We start from the raw sequence: 20,254 nt of genomic DNA on the forward strand, positions 1-20,254 counted from the left end.
CCTTGCGATTGGTTGCAGGGCCGTGTGTGTCGCGCCTGTCCTGACGATTCGGTCAACATGGCGGCGGAAGGTGCTAGTGATTCACAGCTAAGAAGAAGAAGGCGCCGAGACCCGGAGGAACCGGAAAAAACGGAACTCAGAGAAAGAGAGCTGGCAGTGGCAGTAGCAGTGGCCCAAGAGAACGAAGAAGATAATGAAGAGCGCTGGGTTGGGCCTTTACCTGTAGAGGCAGCATTGGCTAAGAAGAAGAAAGGTAGCTACAGAGATAGGCACAGGGAGAGTTGGAATGCTGCGAGTCACGAGTGGGAAAGTTCAAGCCAGAACCGAAAACGGATCGTGTGTGTTTGTGGGGTTTTGTGCCCTCAGAACACAGGGTCGGGTCATCTTCGCATTTCTGGGCACTCTACTTAATACATCTTCCCGAAATAGCGATGTGCTCGCAGCACGGCGTCTTTTGATAATATCGAACAGAATTAATCACTGATAATGTTACAATAGATGCTGGTGCTTTCTTATGCCAAGATTTACTATGTGCTCGGTACCTATCATTTAATCCTTCAAGCAGCTATATAAGGTTGAATTTCTAACTCCGTTTAGGGGATGTACTGGTTCTCTTTAAGGCTTTTAGTTGAGTGGTTTTAGTGTGTTGAGACTCGAGGAGTTGGCGATGTCTATTTAGAAGTGTAAAGTGTAGGTAAAGATAATTTCCACCCTGACTCTTCTACTAATGATTTTCTGACCCGGAGAAGGTTCCGTAAGTTTCCTGGATCACACATTTTTCATTTAAAACCCAAGGTCTGTGGTTTTCAAACCATACTCGTTACATACCATGGCATGAAGCATTTTGCCATTAACGTGGGATAGTGACAAAAATTTTATCAAATAAAAGGAATGAAGGGATAGATTAAATTTTGTTTTTCAGGTTCTATGAAATGTTTACCTTAAACGTTTGAGACCATTAAAATGTGATTTGAAAGCTCAAATCTCACTTTATCACTCTCCCTACTTAACTCTTTAGTGATTTCTCATTATTTTCAAAACAAAGTTCAAACTCCCTAATGTAGCTATAACGCCTTTGGTGATATCATCTTTCCATATCTAACCAGCATACTGGCATATTTTCCTTTCCTAACCCCTTGTCATTTCTGCTCTGCGCTCCACCCATACTAAAATACTTGAGACTGGGCCATACCCTTTTTCTTCTCTGCACGACTGATGGGCTATCATGGTGTCTCTCTACCTGGAATAATTACCTTCACTACTTTCACTAGACTAACTTTTCAGACTTTAGCACTCAGCTCAGCTATCGCCTTCTCTAGGAAGCTTGTGACTTCTCCAGTATGGCTGGGTTTCTAAGCACATTAAGAATAACAGGTAATGTTTATCATACTGAGTTTACAGGTAGCCTTCAAATTTTATATATCCAAATTTTGAAGAAGCTATTTTTTGAACCTTGAACATTCACACCCTTAAAGTGCATTACCTATTTTTACTGCCAGGTCTTCCTCATAAATGTTTCCATAACAACTTTTTTCTTGTTTCACTTGCTACATTTTGAAATTGTATATTTATTCATGCCATTATCTCACTTAGGTTTCCACTGTTAGGACTGTTAGCGTATAAGAGCAAGTTTTGCTCCAGTGCTTGGTAAAGTGCTTTGCATATAGCAGGTACTCAATAAGTATTTATTGAGTGAATGAATATTACAGTATTTATGCTTTGATTATTTTATTGAATGAGGGTATTTTTGCATATTTTATTTTATGGAGATAAGTGGAGGATGGGAAAATACAAAAATATTAAATATTTAACATATTCTTTGGACACTGGATTGTGTATACATTTTCAGAATCTTTAAACTGATGGGTTCTCAAGGACAGGAACTATGTGTTCCTCTCTTTTATACTCCTGTGCCTTGTTTTGTTTTCGATAAGTTTCTGTTGAACAAGTGAACTAATAGCAAGAGGAATGTGTATCAGATAGGATTAAATTTAACTGCATATTACAGAAAAACCCCAAATGGCAATAACATTAAAAGACTGAGCTATATTTCTCTCATGTGTAAAGAAGTCCCAAAGTAGTCCAGGATTGGTATGTAGGCTCCAAAGAAACTTAGGCTGTTTCCAGCTTTCTGCCCTAATATCACTAGGGTATGGCCCTCATTTTCGTCCTGAGTGGTCATTAGAACTACAGGGCTCATATCCCAGTTCCAGGCTATAGGACTGAGGAAGAAAAGAAAGGCACACTTTTTCAAGGAGACTTCTTTAATGTCACACACTTCCACTTTTATCTCACTGACACATGGCCACACCAAACTGCAGGAAAAGATGAAAAGGGCCAGTATGCCCCCCAAATGGAGAATATTTTACTAAAAATGAAGGGAAAAGTAGTTTATCAGACACAGCTTTGAGTCTGTTATATTGTTATAAAAACTGAAATAGCTCATCAAAAGCAATTTAGCAACTTTTTATAGGCATATTTGGCCATTGTTGGATTATTTTATTAAGTCCACGTGTAATGTAATCTTTTTTTACTGGTAAACTTTTTTATAGCTCACATAATGAAATCAGTATTTCCTCAGATTACCACTCTTACAGATGGTTTGTCTCTGGAAAAAACTTGAGAAGCACTCAACTGCATAGTCTCTAGGATTTCCTCAGCTCTAAAAAATGGAGTATCAGTGACTTCAAAGGGGATCATTGTCTTAAAGATAAACTGAGACATCTTTTAAATGACTACTAGTCTCTTACTACTTTTTAAAATTAACACTAATAATTGGATCTACATGATTAGAAAGATGGTTGCGATGTTTTTATGAAGCTTTTTAAGGTTTTTGGTTTTGTTTTTGAATGGAATCTTCATGTTAAGCCAACACTCAATTCCTAAGTTCTAGAGACAGTTAAGCATCTGTATTATACTTGAGAACTTGTCTTGACTGACTAAATAATAATGCTATTCAGTATGTGCAATAATAAAAGTTAAACTGAAATAGTAGACAATTTTTATTTTCATTACATATGAAACTGGCAGAAATTAAAATCTAGATGAAAATAAAGTAGAATGTAGAAAATTGTAAATAAAGAAAATACAAAATAATATATAGTTCCAGTTGTTAAAAATACTTTTTTTCTTTATTTTCTCAGTTCTAGAGTTTGAAAGAGTCTATCTCGATAATCTCCCCAGTGCATCCATGTATGAGCGCAGTTACATGCATAGAGATGTTATCACCCATGTAGTGTGTACCAAGTAAGTTTATCACATCCTTTTTATTTTTATTTATTTATTTATTTGTTTGTTTTTATGGTGGCATTGGTTAACAAAATCCAATAAGTTTCAGCTGTACATTTTAACAGTAAGGCATAAATATATTTACACTGTGTGTTCACCTTCCATAGTTAGATTTCTTTCTGTCACCATATATTTGATCCCCTTTACCCCGTCTATCTCTCCCATTATCCCTTCTCCCTACCCTCTGGTAACTACTAATCTATTGTCCATGTCCATGAGTCTCTGTTTGTTTGTCCTGTTCATTTGTTGCTTTTAGGTTTATATCCCACATATAAGTGGTATCATGTAGTTTTCAACATTTTCTGTCTGGCTTATTTTGCTTAGCATGATTATCTCAAGGCCCATCCATGTTGTCTCAAATGGCAATATTTCATCTCCTTATGGCTGAGTAATATATGTACTACAGCTTCTTTAGCCAGTCATCTATCATAGAATACTTCAGTTGCTTCCATGTCCTGGCCACTGGGAATAATGCTGCTATATACATCAATGTGCAAATATCTTTTCGGATATGGGTTTTCAAGTCTTTGGGGTAAATACTCAGTAGAGGAATTGCTCGATCATATAGTAGATCAATTCTTAGTTTTTTGAGGAACCTCCATACCGTTTTCCATAGTGGCTGTACTGATTTGCAGTCCCACCAGCAGTGTATGAGGGTTCCTTTTTCTCTGCATCCTCTCCAACATTTATTTCTTGTCCTGTTGATCATAGCCATTCTAACAGGTGTGAGATGGTATCTCATTGTCTTTTTTATTTTTTTATGAGACTTGTTTTTAATGCTTCAATTTTGAGGTGGACTTGTAGAAGTGACTTTACATAGGTTATTATGGCTTTAATTCCATAGGTTCTGTAAAGTTTAAGTTAAAGGCCTACATGTTCTTTAATATATCATACAAGGAGTGCATTCTCTAAGAATTCTAGTTTGTGTATATGTCTTTTGGAGATAAATGCCAAAAGGGGATGAACCAGGTAGTGTCTGAGCTTCCCAGAAAAAAAAAGTATATTAAGATAGGAGTAATTGATAGCTAGCCTCTTTAGTACTAATGGGGAAAATGATGAGAACTAAGACATCTTTAAAATGTCACAGCACCTTCCCAATAGATGAATGGGGATTTGGAGAAGGATAATAATAATAGTAATATTCTAGTATATGTTAAGCTCATATCGTGTCCAATACTGTTCTAAAGCTTTTTTTTAAATAGTCAAAAGGAAAATTTATTAAAAAAAGGATAACACTTCACAGAGTGTGGTCTCAGAGGCAGAGAGTGAGAGGGACAGTGAGAGAAACAGTGAGAGACAGAGTAAAGGCACTGAGAGGGACTCAGAGGGACAGAGACAATAGAGATGAGGACAGTGAGAGAGATAGTAAAGGCATTGAGAGGGACCTAAAGCTTTTTTATAAATTATCTCATGTATCTTAACAATCTTAAGAGATAATAATCTGTATTTTATAAGTAAGAAAATAGGTTCAGATAGGTTAAATGGCAGCTGAAGCTGGAGAAAAAATACAAGGACTATATCCCAGAGAGTTTTCTATTTCTTATGTGGATTTTGAACCTGTAATCAGAATAACATCAGATTTATTTTTGTTAAGACCACTCTGCTGTGGTGAGATGAATGAATTTAAGTAGGGCAAGAATGGATTCAGTGAGAGCAGTTAGGAGATTAGTATAAAAATCTGGATGAGATGTGATGGTGGCTTGGGTGATATTGGCAGTAATTATGGGAAAAAGTAGATGAATTTGGCTCAGTCTATTTTTGATTTCTTGGACACAACTTAGAATATAAACAATTTAATAAAATATCTTTATATTTCATTCATAATTCTGACCAAACATTAGCATTTTTCCTAATCCAAATTGTCAGTGTATAAAGCAGTGTATTGGAATAGCATTTGCTATCACTCGCCTCAAGTTTTTGTTTTTGTTTTTTTTAACCCAAGGCACCAGAGTGTAATAGAAAGATTATAGGTTTCGAAGTTAGGCAAATCTGTTATTGGATACAGCTCTCCAGCTATGAACCTAGGACAAATACGGTTAATATTTAAAAGTTACTTTTTAATTTGTAAAATAATGATAAAAATACCCATCCTAATAGAGTTGCTGTAAAGACTAAATAAGATAATATGTATAAAGTACCTGACACATACTGTTTCTATAAATGATTTCAATTTTTATATATCTTACAGGCAAGAGGTTTCTGTACAGAATCTTTTTGATAATTTAAACAACCAAAATACCTTGGATAGAATACAAAACAAACATTGAATTTTGCTATATATGAACATAATATGTTGAGATTTAATTATTTATCAACTTCTGAAAAATAGAACATTTTCCCTGTGAAAAGACTGCTTATAGGGTAATTTTAGCATTAAAAGACCCTAAAGTCCAGTGATTCTTGGTGAAATGTCTTTTTTTTTTTAATGTCAAGTCCTAGCTCAATTCTTATCCTAGCTCTTAAGATTAAAATCAGTGCAGTAGCAACTGTTTTGATATCCAGAAAAGAGCTTCAAAATGTTGCAGTGTTCTATCTACTCTAATAAAGGAAGATTTTTTTTGAAAACCTATTATGAAAGAGTCAAAGATTATCAATGAATGCTTTGAGGGCATTGAATGATTCAAAGATTTGTTTCAGGAATTAATTTTTACAATTTTACATATGCAGGACAGACTTTATTATTACTGCCAGTCATGATGGGCATGTTAAGTTCTGGAAAAAAGTAGAAGAGGGAATTGAATTTGTTAAACATTTTCGTAGTCATCTAGGTAAGAATTTTACTTTGTTCTTTTTTTGGAATGGGGGCAGGGAGTTACTATACTGGTTAAAGTTTCTTTTAAAGTGTTTTTTTCTTTGAATCATGCACATTTATTTCATTGGTAATTGATGTTTTAATTTCATTTATTTCAATAGGAGTTATTGAGAGTATCGCAGTTAGCTCTGAGGGAGCATTGTTCTGTTCTGTGGGTGATGATAAAGCAATGAAAGTGTTTGATGTAGTGAACTTTGACATGATCAATATGCTGAAGCTGGGGTGAGTCCTTTTTAAATTATATATTTTTTAACTTAATGAAATAATTTTTAAACTAAAGTTTATTTTTTCATAGATATTTCTAAACAGAATATATTAACCATTTCATTAAAAAATGCACTTTAAGATTTCACTTGGGAAAATTACATATGGCGAATCCTTATTATGATACTGTTTGGAAGCTTCTGCTGTGGTTTTTGTCATTAATCACCACGGAAATTGCCGAACAGCATCATCAAAAGAGTTCATTAGATCCATTTGACACTACTTAATAAGAAGGATCCATCATGTCTAATTTACTGGGACTTAAAATTAACTTCCTTGTGCTTATTTCAGTAATATGATGTTGTGTTCTTATAAAGCTTATGCACATTTTTGGAATTGAGTTTATTTGTTGGTGATTTTAAACTTTGAAGTATATTGATACCCAAACTTTGTGGTTAAACTGCACAGTAATGACAGTAATACTTTGTTTTAAGCATTTTTTTTTTTAAGATAACATACTGAATTTATATATCTAAATGAATGTCAGCTTGAAATTTATAGCATTGTCAGAAACAGTTTTGAGACTTGTCTTTGTCTGCTCAAACTGCCATTACAAAAGGCTATAGACTGGGTGACTTAAACATTAGAAATGTATTTTCTCACAGTTCTGGAGGCTGGAAAGTCCAAGCTCGAGGTTCCAGCAGGGTTTGGTTTCTGGTATGAATTCTCTTATGTGTTTCACACTGTGTCCTCATTAGGAACTAGGAATGGAAGTGGGAATGATAGCTCCCTCTTTTTCTTCTTAGACCACAGGCATATGGGAATAGGGCCCCACCATCAAGTTACTAATAATGACAGTGTGATAAAAGAATGTTTTTCTTTTGAGCATAGTCATAACTAAAATATTTTGATCTTCAATATTTCAAAACTAGATTTATAACAAATATTGTTACATGTTAAACTATTTAAGAGTAAGTTACACCTAGACTGAAACAAAGAAATCCAAAAAGCAATACCCTAGAATATTTTAAGACCCAGGTCTAATGTAGTTTCCTTTTCTACCCAGCAGAAATAAGTGGTCTGCTACATGCAATTCCCTTCTAGTAGTTCAGTAGATCCTTAGAAGTTGTTATCATTGCATTGATGGGGTCAGAAAGAAAAAAATTAATAACTGTTTTTAGTTATTCCTAACTCCCCATTCCATATCTCTCTCTGCCTCTTTTGAGCAAGGAATCCACAACTAATCAAATCACCGGCCAGGACATTTTTGGTGGTGAGGGTGAGGAAGGATGCTTATTTCTTGTGTTGACCTCTTTTTTCCCTCAATTCTTTACTATCTCAGCTATTTTCCTGGACAATGTGAGTGGATCTATTGCCCGGGGGATGCCATATCTTCAGTTGCTGCTTCTGAGAAGAGTACAGGAAAAATTTTTATTTATGATGGTCGAGGAGATAACCAGCCACTTCATGTTTTTGACAAGCTCCATACGTCACCTCTTACTCAGATACGGCTGAACCCCGTTTACAAAGCAATAGTGTCTTCTGACAAATCTGGAATGATTGAATACTGGACCGGGCCTCCTCATGAGTATAAATTCCCCAAAAATGTGAACTGGGAATATAAAACTGACACAGATTTATATGAATTTGCCAAGTGCAAGTCTTATCCAACCAGCATATGTTTTTCACCTGATGGGAAGAAAATAGCTACAATAGGTTCTGATAGAAAAGTTAGAATTTTCAGGTTTTTAACTGGAAAACTCATGAGAGTCTTTGATGAATCACTAAGTGTAAGTGCAATTTAAATTTAATCAGATTTTACTTTTCTGAAAATGTTTTTATTTTGTGCTATTTAAAAAGATATTTCTGAATGTAGACATTTAGATTGATAGCTATTTTCTCTTACCACATTAAAGATAATATTCACCTATCTCCTATCTTACATTCTTGCTCTTCAAAACTCTCTTCTCTAGGTTTATGATGTGATATCTTCTGAACCAGTTATCTTTCTACTTATATGGCTGTTTTTTTCAGTTTTGTTCTGTTTGCAAGCTCATTCTCTTAAGATCCTCAAAACTCATTCTATGCCTCCTTCTCTTCCCACTCTATTCACTCTTGTCTATGTCTACTCCCAAATTTATTTCTCCAACTTTCTATTATGTACAGAACTGGTCCTAGTCTTTTTGTTTGTTTGTTTGTTTGTTTGTTTGTTTGTTTTCCTGTCTTCATGAACGGCACCAATATCCATCACAAGCCAGAAATCTGAGTCATCCTTAACTCTATTTCTTTACCCCTCTCTTTAATTTATCATGAGTCCGGAAAATTTTACTTTCTAAGTATAATTTAAATCCATTCATTTCCTTTTAGCACGCCTGTCACTATCCTAGTTCATGATCTTTTGACTGGCCTACTGCTTGTATCTCTTCTGGCTTCCTCCTAATCTGTTATCCATGCTACACCCAGAGCAATCTTTTAAAAGCATATATCTGGTCATGTCATCCTATGAACCTTTCAGTGACTTCCTGTTGTTCTTAGGATTAGGAACAAAATCATGGCCTGCCTACAAAATCATATGTGGTCCCTGCTGACCACTGCAATGAGCTGTAAATCACCTTTCTCTCTGCTTATTACTCTAGCTAATTGAGCTGTGTTTCAATTTCTTGACCATTTCTCCCACCACGGGACCTTTGCATATGATGTTCCTTCTTCCTGAAGTGACCCCTGCCCTCATTTATACCATTACCTATTGAACTCATCCTTCAGATCTCAATTAAAGGGTCACTTCCTCTGGAAATTTTTCATTGTTCATCCAATCTAGGACAACTTTTTTTTTATGTGACTGTATATTACTGTTTATTTCCTTTTAAAGCATTTGGTATGGTCTTATTATTTGATTAATGTGTATCAACCCCCAGTAGACTAAACTCTATGTGCGGTCTATAGTCTTCTATCTGTTTTTTTGGCTCATGATTATATCTCCAGCACTGAGAACAGCACCTGACACATAATTACTGCTAACAAGAATTTGTTAGATCATGTAGTTATAGAATGAGTTTTTACCCATGCAAAGTTAACTAGTTTTTGTGGAAACTTGGGTTTCATCAGCTGTTTTCATCAGGTGGTTCTCTAACAGATAATGGTATGTTGAAACATCTCAGAGTCTGTGAGTTGAACCTTTGTAGTAATACTTTTATTATATGACAGTGTTGATTGCAAAGTCTTTGTAGTGACCAATTTACATTATGTTCCCGGCATTAACTGCTTCAAAAATTGTCACTCTTATTAGTCACACTCTTGTTTGGTGGCAAATGGTAAAACGCTAGGTGGATTATCTGCCTGAAGGAATATGAATCCAGACAAGTGTGAAGTTCTGTTTGCTAGTCAAAGCATCCTCATGACTCATTTCTTGTTAGAAGAAGATAGCTTTCCACTCTGCTTTTAAGAAAAGGAGAAACCTTTGTGATGTTTTTTCTTTCATGGTGGCTGGTAACTAAATATTAGTTTCAATTTAAGTATTATTTAAAAACTCTTTACCAGCTTGCAGCTCTTACAAGATTCTTTAGGAAGAGAAATATTCAAATCCTAGTGTCTGGGTAGAAATCTCTCAATATACATACTCTGAGCTGTTCCATCCACTCTATTTCTTCATTGTTGTCTTCAACATTTGTCGAATTTATAGAGTTTAGATGTTAAGAAGTCAGTACTAAAGCCTTTGGCAGAAGTTGAGATTCAGAACGAGTTTGAAAAAAAAAAAGACAGATAAATGCCAATTAAATTAGTCACAATTAGTTATAACTAGTAAACAACTGGAATTTTACAGTTCCATGTTAGAGGGGGAAGTTTCTAATCAGTTAAGAGGCCTAGCTGAACAGAGAAGAAATTTGATTGGATGACATGAAGTTGTATCTTTTCATATTTATCAATCAGAATCACTACACATTATCACACAGTTGTGTATCACAGAGGCCCTGCTGTTAAGGCTAGAATACTATAAAAAGATTCTGTTGTGCTTATCTGGTTGGTTTAACATTTATAAAATATTTATATGTGGGCAGATGGCCATCTACAAAGTTTTAAGTCTTGAAACTGAATCCTCTCTCTAGCAAAAATAATCAGGGGTCCCTCACTACAAAAATCTAATCCATCATCTAGGCTACATCTGACACATGAATAGCAATAATATATATTAGTCTCAGAGACTCAAGAAAAACCCCAATGACCAGGGGTTTTTGTTTGTCTCTAAGACCTTTGCCTCATGTTGTTCCCTAACACACATACCTTCTTTTGATTTTTGGAGTGTATTGTTCTTTCCATATCTAAAAAAAAAAAAAGCCGGGAGATTTACAGTTATACAAGCATGAAAAAAAAGGTAGAAGTAGATGAGATTTAAGTCTGGCTTATTTTCATCTGCAATGGAGAGCTACTTTTGAATTCTCTTCAATGCCCTAAGTAACTGGAAAACTGAATGTAAAGAACATATCTTTTGTAGTATAATAGTACATAGTGATTAAGATGTACCCCTATTTTGTAAATTGTGTATTAACTAAAGAAAACCAAACCAAATTTCCAAATTGAAGTGCACTCATAATCATCTATCCTATGTCCAATTTACCTAATGATAATCTAACTAGTTTTGCTCCATATCGAAATAAGTTGAAAGATTCGCTGAAATATCATGAAATTGTTATACATTAGTGAAATAATGAGTCCATTTAACAAAAATTGAGTGCTTGTTATGTGTCAGGCTCCATGATCCTTGTGTAAGGACCTCATAGTCTGTAGCTACCTTGTCCAATATAGTAGCCAGCAGCCACATGTGGCTCTTGAGCACTTGATAGTCCTAAATGAGATTGGCTGAAAGTATAAAATATAAGATTTCAAAGACTTAATATAAGAAAAAATGTAATTTATCTCAATTTTATTAAATTGCTGAATGTTTAAATGTTAATCTTTGGGATATATTGAGTTGAATAAAACATTGTTTCACCTGTTTAATGTAGCTACTTGAAAATTTTAAATTACATATGTAGTTTCCATTAAATTTCTATTAGAAAGTCCTGTAGCGTATAAAAGACAGCAGATATATTGTTTTGTTTTGTTTTTTTGATCTATTGTTTCTATAAAGCAGTAATATATTAATGAACTGGTTTTTGTTTCATTAGAACTTCTTATTGTAAATATTTTTTTTTTATGATTGAACATACTTTTTTTATTTTCTGCTTATAGAGTTAGAGTCCTCCTTAAGGAATATATAAGTGCACAAACTGTCAGTGGCTCTTAATGTATACTCTGCTTCTATTTAAATTCTCATTCCCTTTAATATGTAGCTCTTTTGTTAATAAATGGTTTGTTTCCTAGATGTTTACTGAACTACAGCAGATGAGGCAACAGCTACCAGACATGGAATTTGGCCGCCGAATGGCTGTAGAACGTGAGTTGGAGAAGGTGGATGCAGTGAGATTAATTAATATAGTTTTTGATGAAACTGGACATTTTGTGCTGTATGGAACAATGCTGGGCATTAAAGTTATAAATGTAGAAACAAACCGGTAAGCTTTAATATGATGTATGTTTTTAAAAAACACATTTATGGGGAATCATGGGGACCATTTCCTCCTTCAGGAAAACAATGGGAGTTTTGTTTGTTCCAAGACAAGTGGAATGGTCCCAAATGTCTAAACTTAACCAAATGTTTTGACTGGATTTTTCTGTGGTCTTTCGGTTGTTTATAATCTTATGTAAAAAGTTTCCACTCATGTTTGTAAAAGAAATGGAAAGAAGATATGCATAGTTTCAAGTTGTTTTTTTTTTTTAACAAGTTATAGTCTGTCTTTTGCTTATTGATTTAAATTAGCTTGGTCCATGTTAAATGTTGCCAAATATTTTAACCACAGAATTCAGCATTACATCCTGCTAGACATAAAATCAGAAGTTAAAATGCATGAAACCACAATAAGCCTTTTGTACAAACAGTCCATTTGGTCTTAGTACAGAATAGTTACAATCAGATACTATCACTGAATGTAAATAAAAAGAACTGAAAGTATATTTTAAGGAGAAAAAATTTTGTGTTGTACATTCTCACATATAAACAAATTTACATTGTAGATTTTGGCAATACAAAATCTTTGAAGGTTTGCAGATTAAAGTAATAGGGATAGGTTAAAAATGTATGACTGAACGACTGTGTTTTTTTAATCTGAAAAATTATAGCCACCTACCAATTTTAAATAACTTTTTTTAGGGGGAGGGTACAGACATACTTAAAAACTTTTTACTAATTATTTTGTACAAAGATAAAGGATAGCTGGTTCCCAGCTTTTATCTGTAAAATTATTATAATTGGAGTTAATTCAGGTAATTTTATTTTGTAAAACGTTGTATTTTCTAGGTGTGTGCGGATCTTAGGCAAGCAAGAAAATATTAGAGTGATGCAATTGGCTTTGTTCCAGGGAATAGCCAAAAAACATCGTGCTGCAACTACTATAGAAATGAAAGCTTCTGAAAACCCTGTTCTTCAGAATATTCAAGCTGACCCAACAGTAGTGTGTACATCTTTCAAAAAGAATAGATTTTATATGGTATGTGGAAGTACTAAGAGATAAACCTTAATGTTTCTTCCAGATTGGTTGGAGTTTTATTTTCTTAGCTTGTGCTTTCAACCGAAGAGAATGTTGGCAAGATAGCAGACTTTCTAAACAACCAGAATACCATCTTATAATATTAATATTTTAGAATTTTTAACTAGGGCTTGATTTTAAGTATTTCTGTACTGTTTTCCATTCTGTTTTGAAAATTTTTCAGCCTGGTTTCTGTAACTCTTTGTTGTCTAAGATGATAGGAAGTGGTTATGGTAATAACTGAATCCAAAATAGTTTTGCTATGGAGTTTTTAAAATTCTTCTCTTTTTATTATTTTACAGTTTTTACTCTGGACTGTAATTTATCTTCCCTGAACTTGCACACTTTCTTCTCTAAACACATTTCTTTTTTTTACTTTTTAATTCCATTGTAATGTTGCTACCTTGGAATTGTATATTCCTGAGGAATTTTTTTTTCCTGGAGAATTAAAAATACTTTGCATGTTAACTAAAATTGGGCTCAAAATCAAACTACTATGCTATCTAGGAGTAGCATTGTTCTAATTGTTCAGCCAAGCAAAAAAATCTAAAGTATAGTGACCCAGCCCATTCTTTCGTTCACATGGCAGTCAGAGACTTTCCAAGACCCAAATGTGGTTTCAGCAGGTCCTCAAATAATGTTTGGTTATAACGTCATAAGAAAAAAAGAAACCATTCTGGGCCAGGACCACTGTCAGTGTGCAGTTTGCACATTCTCCCCATGTCTGCATGAGTTTTCTCTGGGTATGCTGGTTTCCTCCCATGTCCCGAAGATGTGCAGTTAGGTTAATTGGCATGTCTGAATTGTCCCAGTCTGAGTGTGGGTGTGTGTGTGAGTACACCCTGTAATGGAATAGCATTCTGTCCAGGGTTAATACCCACCTTAAGCCCTGAGCTGCTGAGATAGGCTCCAGCCACCCTAAACTGGAATAAGTGGATTGGAAAATAATTATCTCATTTGTTTTTATTAATCTTTCTTTTAGAACTTTTTGTTTGTATATGCATAGCTCACATTTATTTCAGTATTTTAATTTCAGTGTTTAATATTAGAACTGTTTTGGGTCTTTATTTATAAGTTTGGTGATGTTTTGTGACCAGAACTAATACCAGAGAAACTTAACTCATTTAAGTCAATTAGCCTATGGTAAAATTGGTTGTTATATATTGTTTTGATTAAAGTCGCAGTTTCCAAGAACCTGTCAGTGACCTCAAGTGAGGACTTAATTTCTTTGCCTAAAATCCTTTAATGACTCCCGAGCTCCCTCCTAGCTTACCTTTCATTTTCAGTTCATTTGCTATACCAACCGTACTGAACTTGATCCCATTTGCCATAGTTGAGTATTCTTTTTTCCCTCTAAGCATTTGCACAGGTTGTTGCTTTTGCCAGCCACACATCTCTCCCCAACTCCTGCTCATACTTAAGGTCTCAGCTTGGAAGCCTTCTCTGACATCACGTCTGAGTTAGGTGTGCTTGCTTGTGCTGGTGTCATTTGATTTTTTTGTTTCTTTGGTTGCTGACACTGTCATTTCTTCTTCAGTGCTGTAACTACAAGCACTATGCTTTCTTTGTTAAATCCACAAAGTTTGGTAGCGTCTGGCCCATTATAGTGTACTCTTTCACTCATGAGAGATTATAAGCAGCTGTGATGCTATTAAGGTTACCAGCATTTGGTAAATGTAGGAAATAGTTTCAACCAAACTTTTAATGTGGAATGGGCACATTCTTTTAAGGTTAGAATTTTGCTTATAAATTTCAAAGTCATAGTTAAAAATATGTTAATATTTTAAGGAAAATAATTTTTCTTGTTCTTTACCTGTAATTTAATTGTTTTGAAGGTATAAATTAATCACAAAATAGAATTCTTGATATACACTAAAAACATATTTTTCCATCCACTTTATTAAAAGACTAACAAGTTATGTTTCCTTTTTCTTTCTCCAGAGTTTACTTTTGTTGATTAAACCATGCGTTCCTTATAAACTTTGAAGAACTAGAAAAACAAAAATAAGTCACTCACTGTACATTTTTAAACGGCTAACATTTTCATGAATTATCAGTTTTATTAGATGTACATATTTAAAATGGTATACATTTATATATACATTTCTATTTTTTTTAATTCATATCATTAAGTAAAATTTTACAAACTTTGAACCTAAGTAGTTCCATATGTGAGCTAAATCAAGATAATTTTTAAAAATCATATAAATAAATAATACGACATGCCATTCCTTTGGAAACTTTGGAGAATAAGATGTTAAGGTAATAACACCCTAGCTGGTCGTTTCTTTATTTGGAATCTATCCAAGTGGATCAAGGAATGGTATTAGGTAAGACAGGTCCTGGAGCACAAGTTTTACCTTCCTGGAACTCAGGTGGCATCAGGTATAGCTTTCTTGTGAGATAAGAGTTCTCCTTATTGAGAGTAAAATAAAAGGGACAGGCCTTGAGAAGTCCAGAGTTTTAACAACTGAAAGGTTTTTCTCAATTCTTCGTATACCCTAAGGATCCTGAGATTTCTACAACTTCATTCAAAATTTGCATTCTTTCTTCAAAGCCTCAGGGTTTAGGTATATCAGATGGTGCTCTGCAAAAAAAACAAAAGTCAAGATCAAAACAGATTCATCTTTGAATCTTCATCTTACCTAGTAGTACCAGATTCTCCTTATAGTGATAACAATTACTAACATGTATATATTGCCTTTTATATGGTAAGCACTATTCTCTAAGCACTTTACATCCCTTCATTTAATCTTCACAACAGGTACCATTTTGAGGTAATTCTTACTATTCCCATGTATGAATGAGGAAATGGATGAATTTACCTCCTCAAAGTCATATAACTAGTAAATGTTAGAGCTGGAATTCAACCCAGGGATTCTAAATAGTGAAAAGAAAGCAACAGGTGGCAGCTTAGGGCATGCTAGAAGGCAGAAGTAGAGAGCTAACTCAACACTGCATCTTGTTAAATGTGTACCCCCCAAAATTTCCACCCAAAAGGATATTAAATCCCACTTGAAATTGTACATTTTCATATGTATTTTCATATTAGCTAAATATAAAAATAATTTAACTGCCTCACACATCCTATGATAGGAAGTGTTTCCTGAAATATGGATTCTGATGTGAATTCCTGCTTTCCTCAAATACTACATTAGAAATGAAATTTGCTTTAAAACAATCAGAAAGCATTTATTTTTTATAACAAATTTTTTAACTAAATTTTATAATAAGTTTATTTTAAAGTATTAAGATGCTATTAAAGAAGTTACTAAACTTGAGAAATGAAATTTTCTTGTTCATAAATTTTAACCAGATAAAAATTTTAATTAATTCACTCACTTTTTATTTTCCTCGAGTTTACCAAACGAGAACCAGAAGATACAAAAAGTGCAGATTCTGACCGAGATGTATTTAATGAAAAACCTTCTAAAGAAGAAGTCATGGCAGCTACTCAGGCTGAAGGACCTAAACGAGTTTCAGATAGTGCCATTATCCACACAAGCATGGGAGACATTCACATCAAACTTTTTCCTGTTGAGTATGTGCTGGTTTTGTTGTCTTAAACACCAGTGTAAATGTAGATATTTGAAGAAACTATGCAACTTGAAATTCTTACTGTTTTGACTTAAGGAATTTCGAAGAATTGAAATGTGTGATAGAGCATCAACCCTAAGATTTCTAATAACTGTTCCTAACTAGAAAATGGGAAATTTTTATTCATGTATACAGATACTTAAAAGGTTTATAAAATATGAGGACAAAATATCTTGGCTATGAAAGTGCTGAATGTAAACTATAAAGTGATATTCAAATATATATTTCTATTACTATTAACTGCATATCCCAACTATAAGTTTGTGGCTCACTTAATGTAACTGGTTTTCCTCTCAGGAAATTCTTGAGAGGATGATTATTTTTCTTTCTTGACATCTACTAGACATCTATTACCTCTTCCTTGGTACCAGTAGCGATATTTTTAAAACCAAATTCCAATAAAACACATAAGGGCTTCCATTGAAAAAAGCAGAAAAGTATTCTGGACAGTTTAAAAGCTCTGCAAAATGAACATGCAATACCAACTACAATAGAGTATCTCTAGCTAGTCTTGAGGTAAAGGGTGATATCTTTTACAACACTTGTATTTAAAAGTACTTATTTATTTTGGATATGAATGTTTTATCATGCCATACCTTGGTACTGAACAGAGAACTCAGCAGTTCTAGACTCCAGGACTACCTCATTTTAAGTGCTCAGAACCCATGCACCACATGTATTTCATGCAAGATTCTCTTGATTTTCCCTTCCATTCTCAGCTCTAAAAGCTATTACACATCATGTACCATATTAAATCTTCCTATAAGATTAGTTCTTATTATTTAGAAAACTTCGTACTCAGTGTTTGTGTCATTCAGTTGGTTAAATTTAGGAGATATCATTTCAGTGATTAAGTCCTTGGTCAGGAATGTGTGTACCCTAACATTGTTTTTATTAAGGAAATTACCATTCCCAGGAACTTAACATAAACAGCAAACTATATATATTTTAAGGCACTAAGTTTGTATTTTTTAAACTGTTAAGTAATCTTGAAATCAAAATTATTGAAGTCAAATATAACAAGAAATCTTGATTTAGTAATATACTACTGCTTATATGCCCTTTCAATTCTTCCTTGTCCTCAGATTAGGTTGTGAAAAAAATACTGTCCTTCTGAAATATTCAGAAGATGTCAAAAACACCATTAGGAAGCAGAACTGCAAAGAAATGTCTTCAGATGCTCTGAATAGATCTGATATTTTTAATATATGTTTTACTAGGTGTCCTAAGACAGTGGAAAACTTCTGTGTTCACAGCAGAAATGGTTATTATAATGGACATACATTTCACCGTATAATTAAAGTAAGTTATGCAAATTTTATGATTAAGGAGTAGTATGTTATTGCACAAGAGGTTGAAACCTAAGAATCTTATTCTCTCATGCTTAGTTTACTAGAAAGGAATAGGAAAAATGGACTACGGAAGCCCAAAGAATGGTCATGAATATCAGATCTAGAATCAAGGAAGGGGAATAGTAGCAGTTACCTTTTTAAAAACACTACAGCAATATTTTGTCAACAGCTGAAAACAGGGTCAGATCAGTAAAGGGTCATGCTAAGATAAAACCAATAGCCAAAGTAATCTGTTCCTAGTGGCTAACGTTTAGATCTAGAAGATAAGATTTTAAATAATAGAAGAGCCCAGATGCCGCCTAGTCTGTAAGAACCACCATTAATATTTGAAGAGCAGAATGAATTCTGCCTAGGATTTGTTGAGCATCATTCCATTAAGGGGGCAGTGATGTAGTTCTTGGTTACTGACAGGTTAGAAATGGCAAGAGGAAAAATCAAATTTCAGAGTTTTGGAGGAATTAGTGAAATGAAATCCAGAAAATCTGGAGTGTTTAGGGAAAGAGAGGAGGGCAGGGCAGTTATAGAAGACCTAATATACTACACAGATCCTAAAACTTATTCACACTATTAATTGGTTTTAATTGGATTATTGGGGTAGGTAGTACATGTCTATAAATGAAGACCTTTGCATTTTTGTTTTAATCTTTGAAATTAGGTAGCAGTTGAGCACTGGAAATACATCATCCAAATTAAAGTATAACTTACTAAGAGTTTAATAAAATCACTTTATATAGTAACTGTTAAAGTTTTGACTGAATACAAAGCACTCTTGGAAACAAGAAAAGGGCGGTATATTATGTTGTGTTTTTTTTTTTGTATATTTTTCTGTTAAGGGCTTCATGATTCAGACAGGAGATCCAACTGGTACTGGTATGGGAGGAGAAAGCATATGGGGAGGAGAATTTGAAGATGAATTTCATTCAACATTACGACACGACAGACCATATACACTCAGCATGGCCAATGCTGGATCAAATACTAATGGATCTCAGTTTTTCATAACAGTAGTACCAACGGTAAGTAGAACAGCATTATGTGTAAGCCAAGGTTCAGTGGTTATGATCTAAGAGTGAATTCAGTGGAAGAGAGAGCTTCATTATTCTCTACCGTTATTTATATCTGCCAGGATATAAAAATGAAAACAATTTATGTAAGAAAATATAAAATTACCTAACAATGAGATTTTATTTTGTAAAACAATACGTCTGTAATTTAGGACACTTGAGTTTTAGTCAGTTTTGCTACTATTGTTTTGTATAATCCAAAACAAATTATTTCACATCTGTGCCTCTTTCCTCATCTTTAGAATGGGAAAATTAAAGTATATGAATTCCCGATTTTAAGACCTTTTCCCCACATTTTTAAACCTCTGAAATCAGAAGGCAACCAATAACAGCATTGTGGATTTGACGGAATATGGTAAAAGAATGTCTAACTCTACTGCTATGCAGTTCTACAAAATATTAAAAATTATTTTTTGGAATTAAGTATGAAGCAATGAAGGAAAAATATAACTACTATCTGCCAGGCACATAGTCTCATGTAATATTCACAATACTTCTAGTACCACTATACCCAGTCTTAAATAATAGAAGAGGAAACAAAGACATGATTAACTTGCCAAAGGTCAAGTAAAGTAGCAGAGCCAGCATCTGAGCACCCATCTCTCTAATGCCAAAGCACTTGCTGCTTAAACTATTCCAGACTGCCTCTTAATTGTACAGGTAGATTCCTGCAGAGAACTTTTAAAGCCTTGGCCATAATTCTTGAAACCATGCAAAGAAACTTACCTGTAGCAAGCATTGTCCAGCTCCTTTTGGTCTTAAAGGTGCAGAAACTTACAACATTATACTATGCTTTTATGTTTATAAAGCTGGAAATCACTCTGAAAATCTGCTAAGTGAAATTATTGTAAATCCTTTTAATTACATAAAAAAGTAAAGCATAAATTTAAATTCTCTTTAGTTTGCTCACCCAGAGGATGTGATTTAAGAAATCCCAGTTTACCAAGATTTTCCATTTGTCCTCCAACACAGCCTTGGCTTGATAATAAGCATACAGTATTTGGACGAGTGACTAAAGGAATGGAAGTCGTGCAAAGGATCTCCAACGTCAAAGTCAATCCCAAAACAGACAAGCCCTATGAGGATGTCAGCATCATAAATATTACTGTCAAGTAAAATAAGATTTGTTTCATTGTATGTGTAAATAAAAATACACATAGTAAACAGGATTATTTTACATTAGGAATCTCTTAAGACTTGCTGAACATACAAATCATGTGTCAAGGATGCATTATTTTTATATTTTTCATTAAAAGCCATTTTTTAAAAATGCTTTTTCTTGCAATATTTCTCATCCTTGGGGTGGTGGGTAAAAAA

General features: G+C 33.9%; 1 protein-coding gene across 2 annotated transcripts; it reads left to right on the forward strand.

The window, feature by feature from the left end:
* The first annotated feature begins 16 nt into the window (after positions 1-16).
* PPWD1 (peptidylprolyl isomerase domain and WD repeat containing 1) lies at positions 17-20,210 on the forward strand. Of its 2 annotated transcripts, none has more exons than XM_039870062.1 (11): positions 17-253; positions 3,144-3,246; positions 5,956-6,056; positions 6,202-6,322; positions 7,647-8,094; positions 11,663-11,853; positions 12,696-12,885; positions 16,284-16,465; positions 17,742-17,823; positions 18,707-18,889; positions 19,910-20,210. In XM_039870062.1, the coding sequence occupies exons 1-11, from the start codon at positions 58-60 to the stop codon at positions 20,051-20,053; spliced, it is 1,941 nt and encodes a 646-aa protein (XP_039725996.1). In that variant the 5' UTR covers positions 17-57; the 3' UTR covers positions 20,054-20,210. The 2 variants fall into 2 exon arrangements, with proteins under 2 accessions (XP_039725996.1, XP_039725997.1); XM_039870063.1 differs by having other exon boundaries at positions 52-253; positions 19,839-20,054.
* The last annotated feature ends 44 nt before the right edge of the window (positions 20,211-20,254 follow it).

Source organism: Pteropus medius, unplaced genomic scaffold (assembly GCF_902729225.1).
Source record: "Pteropus medius unplaced genomic scaffold, Ma_sr-lr_union100, whole genome shotgun sequence".
Taxonomy (NCBI): domain Eukaryota; kingdom Metazoa; phylum Chordata; class Mammalia; order Chiroptera; family Pteropodidae; genus Pteropus; species Pteropus medius.

What these genes read in the sequence shown, in the direction of transcription:
- PPWD1 (XM_039870062.1), top strand. Translation starts at nt 58, where the DNA reads ATGGCGGCGGAAGGTGCTAGTGATTCACAGCTAAGAAGAAGAAGGCGC. An exon ending in ATAAATGTAGAAACAAACCG is followed by an intron (nt 11,854 to 12,695) that starts GTAAGCTTTAAT and finishes TGTATTTTCTAG; the next exon opens with GTGTGTGCGGATCTTAGGCA. An exon ending in TCATAACAGTAGTACCAACG is followed by an intron (nt 18,890 to 19,909) that starts GTAAGTAGAACA and finishes CCTCCAACACAG; the next exon opens with CCTTGGCTTGATAATAAGCA.